The sequence below is a fragment of the Gymnogyps californianus genome, chromosome 3 (assembly GCF_018139145.2).
Source record: "Gymnogyps californianus isolate 813 chromosome 3, ASM1813914v2, whole genome shotgun sequence".
Lineage (NCBI taxonomy): Eukaryota > Metazoa > Chordata > Aves > Accipitriformes > Cathartidae > Gymnogyps > Gymnogyps californianus.
The window spans coordinates 76,667,415-76,673,103 of record NC_059473.1 but is presented as its reverse complement, the minus strand read 5'-3'; the positions used below and the strand labels follow the sequence as shown (position 1 = coordinate 76,673,103).

Here is a 5,689-nt window from a genome sequence, read left to right as displayed (position 1 = left end):
CCGCCGCTGACGTCAGCGCCGCACGGCCCGGCCCCCCCCAGCGGCCGCCCGCTCCCGCCAAATGCGCGCCGGGCAGCGGGCGGGCGGGCGGGCCGGCGGAGGTGGGCGGGGCGGGGCGGGGCGGGGCGCGGGGGGCGGCCGGGCCGGCGGGAAACTTCTCCGTGTTCAGCACCACAGACAGGGCGGGCGCGGCGCCGCCGCCCGGCATGCGCGCCCCGCCGCCCCGCCGCCCCGCCGCCCCCGCTCACCGCCTCTGCCCCCGCACAGCCGCGGCGTCCCGGGCGGCGATGGAGGCAGCGGCGGCCCTGAACGAGAGCGGAGCGGCCGCCCCCCGGCTGCCGGCCGGCGGCGGCGGCAACGCCTCGCTGGAGCTGGCGTCGCGGCCCCCCGCGCCCGCCGCCCTCAACCCCTGGGACGTGATGCTCTGCGTCTCCGGCACCGCCATCGCCTGCGAGAACGCCCTGGTGGTGGCCATCATCTGCTACTCGCCCGCCCTGCGCACCCCCATGTTCGTGCTGGTGGGCAGCCTGGCCACGGCTGACCTCCTGGCCGGCCTCGGCCTCATCCTCAACTTCGTTTTCCAGTACGTGATCCGCTCCGAGACGGTCAGCCTGCTGACGGTGGGCTTCCTCGTCGCCTCCTTCGCCGCCTCCGTGAGTAGCTTGCTGGCCATCACGGTCGATCGCTACCTCTCCCTCTACAACGCCCTCACCTACTACTCAGAGAGGACGGTGCTCTGCATCCACACCATGCTGGCGGGCGCCTGGGGGGTCTCCCTCTGCCTGGGGCTGCTGCCCATCCTGGGCTGGAACTGCCTCCATGACCGCGCCGCCTGCAGCGTCGTCAGACCCTTGACCAAGAGCAACGTGACGCTGCTGTCCACCTCTTTCTTTCTCATTTTCCTCATCATGCTCCACCTCTACATCGAGATCTGCAAGATCGTTTGCAGGCATGCCCACCAGATAGCTCTCCAGCAGCACTTTCTGACTGCTTCGCACTATGTCGCCACCAAAAAAGGAGTCTCTACCCTCGCTATAATCCTCGGGACTTTCGGAGCCAGCTGGCTGCCTTTTGCCATCTACTGTGTAGTGGGGGATCCCGACTACCCTTCCGTGTACACGTACGCCACGCTTCTACCCGCTACCTACAACTCCATGATCAACCCCATCATTTACGCCTACAGAAACCAAGAAATCCAGAGGTCCATGTGGGTGCTCTTCTGCGGCTGCTTTCAGGCTAAAGTGTCCTTTCGCTCCCGGTCCCCCAGCGATGTCTGAGTGACTTTTCTCTCTGTCGTACCGCACCGAGTGACAATCTACCCAGTGAACTATTACAGTGCCTGTTCTAAACTTCAAACTACGTTGTGAAGTCGTTGGAAACATGCTTAAGTATTAGCACTTTATACATGTTTGTATCTCTGAGAGTGGCTCGGGCTATGGAGTTTCGGGTTCCGTGGAAAAAAAAAAAAAGTGGTTGTATATAAATTTGCACATCACATTTGTAAACTGAAGACATTCCGATACCGCTTAATTATAGCACCTTATTTCTAGCTGCTGACCTGCCAAAACAGTGTTGCCTTTCTGAAGGGCAGAGAGAGAGAAAGTTGTGTTTGTGTTGTATTTGTACGTGTGTGTGTTGGGGGGGAGGGTGTATGTATGTATGTATGTGTGTATCTTTACTTTGCTGCACAATATTGATAAATTATAACATTTTGTATACAAATAAAAACATGTAAGATATAATATAATTTTGTGTGTTTAGATGGTCTTAGAGATAAGAGAGCTGGCAAATTTGCCAGTTGAGCAAAGTCCCTTTGTTTACTTTTGAAAGCTCCCCGTGTAGTTCTGCCTAAAGAGATCATCATTCACTATGGAGATGAAATACTGCACCAAGAAAGGCACCTTCCTGCTTGCTTGTTTGTTTGTTCTCTTCTTTAGTCTGGCAAAGAGAGAGTAACAAAGAGCACAAACTCCTTTTTATTCTCCAGCAACCAAAGAAACAAAAAGCCCAGTCAAATAGGCTGCTAATTACAGTTATTTGTGAGGTTTCCAGCAGCTTTCATCTTCAAGTTGTAAGTTAGCCCTTTACAATAATGCTCCATTAAAAAGTTATCAAACTGGGGGGGAAAATCAGACTGTAAGCTGGGCTCTTTTTTTCCTCTTTTAGTCTAACCTATAAAATGCCACAATAAATTGACTTATCATCCGCAGTTCTGAAGGGAATCTGAATTGTTTCTCCCCCTCCTTTTTTTGGACTGCATGCTGTAGAAAAATCATTTAAGTGCATCTTTGCTGTCTGCCTGTCTCAGAGCAGTATACGGTTTTCTGATAATCCCGTGGCTTAGTGGCTTCAAAGAGCCCATCAGAGGTCAATGTTGTTCAGAGTTCGGAAACACTTCTTCACTCAGGTTCAAATTCACCGGCGACTGATTTATTTAGAGCAATAACACACACAGCAATTTTCAGAAACAGTGTTGCTGCTTATTTATTTATAGTTATGCTACATTTACATCCTGGTTATGTTATAGTTTATCACTATCGTTTCAATTTGTATTTAAGGGCTGAAACAGATTCCTTTTATGTGCGTAGTACCATATAAAAAATTTGGATTAATGTGTTTCCCAGCTTACGACTGGGCAATGCATCAAGCATTTGCCTGCTGGAGCAGCTGGGGCCACAAGGATCCAACAAGCCTCAGTGAGGCTGTGAATCAGTAATGCTGTATTTATGTGAGTGCAAGTATTATGAAAACCAGTATCATTTCACTGATAATACAAAGATATTTCATTTTTAAAAACCCCTGTATTCCAGACTGTGCTAGCCTCATTTTTATCAATTCTAATAATCACAAATGTGACACTGTAATTGATGAATACCTTCAGGCACGCGGTTCATCAGGGCACTGTTGCAGTGATGTTACAAATATGATTTAAACCAGATCTTACGATAGGTCAAAACACTGCTCGGATTAAGAACTCTGAAATTGCTAGTGAGAAAGATTTTTTTTTCTCTCTCTTTTAAGCCCTCATAAGCTACATCTAATCTAGTAAATAAAAGAGGGCAAGGCCTGCCCTCTAGCCCGGTGGCCTGGTGGTACAGAGCATGCCTAAGCTCTTTTCCCCCTGCAAAGCCAGGGACCAAACTGCTGGCCGGAGCACCCTGGCCCTGCCCTAGCAACCTGCATAGACTCAGCCAAAGATGCTGCATGACCCACAGTAGTAACTGCTGAGAGAGAAGACCAACGAGTGCCTCAGACTGGTGAAATCTGGCAAAACCTTCTGGTAAAAATGGAAAACTTGCCATCTGCTAGGCTTTAGTCTCATAAATCTTTGTCGTTCCTGTGTGGACCACAGTAAAACCGCAGCGCAGGGTTGCCATCAGTTCCCGTACTGACTGTTTCCTGCAGGCAGCGCTCCGCGCGGGGATGCAGGTCCTCACACCCTGGCACTGAAGCTGCACCCAGGTGTGAGATGCTGAGTAGGACCTGAGCAGGCTCTTGGGAGCCCTGTGGAGTCTCTGAAGACCAGTATTGGCTCTAAAAGCCCCCAGGAGAAATTTCTTATGTGTACTTTTAGACCCTGAAGTTACAGAGACAGAATCTGCTAGAGACCACCCCTGATGTCACCTCCCTCCATTAACTCTGTCAGGAACTGGGCAGCAGGGATTTTCACCATAAAATCATTAAACAGTGACAACCTGTATAAAAATTAGATATAGAAAACTTAGATGGATAGAATCCTACTTCAGTAATAAACCACTTAATCCAGGAGTGAAAAGGACTTAGGTGAGTTACTTCTCCATTTTTAGCCCAACATGTTATTGCTTTGTTTCATTTTTCTACTATATGACCACATTTTCAGTTTAGCACTTTCCCCAATGATTTTCTGTATCTACAAAAAAGCTGGATCCCTGCTGTTAAAAATGCGACACTTTGAAGGTATTTCCCCAAGCATTCTTCCCCTCTTCTAGGAAGCAAATTTGGGTTACGGTGATCTTAGCCATTCGTTTTGTTGGGACAATACAAATGTGGGTTTTTTTCTATATACCACATTCAGAAAGCTTTTGCTGACTCATAATTTCTGGGAAAGACTAAGGCAAGAGAGGAGAGAGTATTTTGATGGTTTTTGGTTAGCCCTGAGAGTGGAATTGACGTCAACTGACTTGCAGTAAAATATGGCCTTTCATTTTCAAAGCGAGTCCTGATCTGCAGGGATACCTGAGCAGAATAACGTAAAGCAGGCTACATAATCTCTTGTCTCCCCAAATAACATCTCACTTTAGAAAAAGAAGAGCTGCAATTCCTGATGGAGGAAGTCCAGGAATTGTGTATAGCATGATGCCTATATTTTCCTTGCTGAGTTTTTTATCAAAACAGCAGACATTTATTTGAGGAAATGGTGCTACATTTGCAGTATCTGGACCCACAAACTCCTCCTGTTGTCAGACGATGGCACTTTTACCTTGGTCATGAAACGATCTGTGGAAGACAAAAATTCCTGGAGCCCCCATTGCCAGTCGCTGGGCAGTGCATCGCCATGACCCCCACACAGCCCCGATGGGGACCCAGTGAGGGGGACAACCATGTACTGGGTCTGATCTTGTATTTCCAAAAGTCAACGGACAACTTTGCCTGCATAGAGGCTGCAGAACTGCAATAGAAATTGCCATTACCACTGGTGAGCACGGACCTTTCCTTGTCTCTGCGGCCCCGTGTGCTCAATGGGTTTTACATTCTCATGTCAATGGTGCAGTCTGTGAGGGGAGAAAACACACACCGAGTTAGGTGCAAGGATCAGGCCCAATGTTTGGTAATGATATATTATATGTAGCCTTTACTGAAAATGGAAATGAGATTTCCTGCTATACTACGCTTAAAAATTCTTTGGCTTATTCTGAAGTGGATAAAATAATGTCAGTCTTGGTCTAAAGAGCTCCCAGCCTGCTCCCACTAAAACCAGTGATGCTCTATTGCACATCAGCCAAGATAATGACAGTATCTCATTATAAAAAATTACCATTTTGAGGCAGGAAGTCCTTGGCCTGAGCTCCAATTTTCATTAGAAACTAATGGTTTATTACTAACCTTGAAAATCTTACGGGACTTGCAGTGCCTCGAAAGGCCAGATCCTGGCAATTTGGCTTGCGTGAAGTACCTCTCTCGGTGATTAGCTCCCTCATTTCAGCGGGAGCAATTACAGAAGGAAGAGCACAGCTCTGGTGAGGAAGGCCTGGTGGGGAGCCGGGCCAAAAGCCCCCCCCCCACTGTTTGATTTTCTGAGGGGCTTCTGCCGAAATCAGCGGTGTAACGGTGGAAACGAGACCGACTCTGCAGGCTGCTTGGTATGAGTCACTGTATATTAAAAAGCCAGCTGGATTCAAAATCACAGGTCAAACAAAACCTCTTTATTTAGCTAAGCAAACAAAAGGACAAAACACTTTTAAACCTGAAAAGTGAGTCTGTACATATTTTTATCAATGTAATGATCCACAGGTACTAAGTAACACCCAGCAAAGCACTAGAAGCTCTAATCTCTATTCTGCCACTCGCATTTTAAAAGGATAAATTTTTTTAATGAGGTAAAAATAATTTCTGATAGCGCAGCTGCTCCTAAGCTCTTCAGCTAGCTTTTGTGGTAGTCGTTTAAAAAGAAAAAAAGACAAGGGGTAAAACAAAAAAAAACATGTTTTCT

General features: G+C 47.8%; 1 protein-coding gene across 1 annotated transcript; it reads left to right on the top strand.

The window, feature by feature from the left end:
- Window positions 1-287: 287 nt before the first annotated feature.
- Window positions 288-1,277, top strand: GPR6 (G protein-coupled receptor 6). Its single transcript, XM_050894778.1, has one exon. The coding sequence runs from the start codon at window positions 288-290 to the stop codon at window positions 1,275-1,277; it is 990 nt and encodes a 329-aa protein (XP_050750735.1).
- Window positions 1,278-5,689: the final 4,412 nt, after the last annotated feature.

Excerpts from the sequence above, each read along its gene's own strand:
- GPR6 (XM_050894778.1), top strand. The coding sequence starts at position 288 with ATGGAGGCAGCGGCGGCCCTGAACGAGAGCGGAGCGGCCGCCCCCCGG.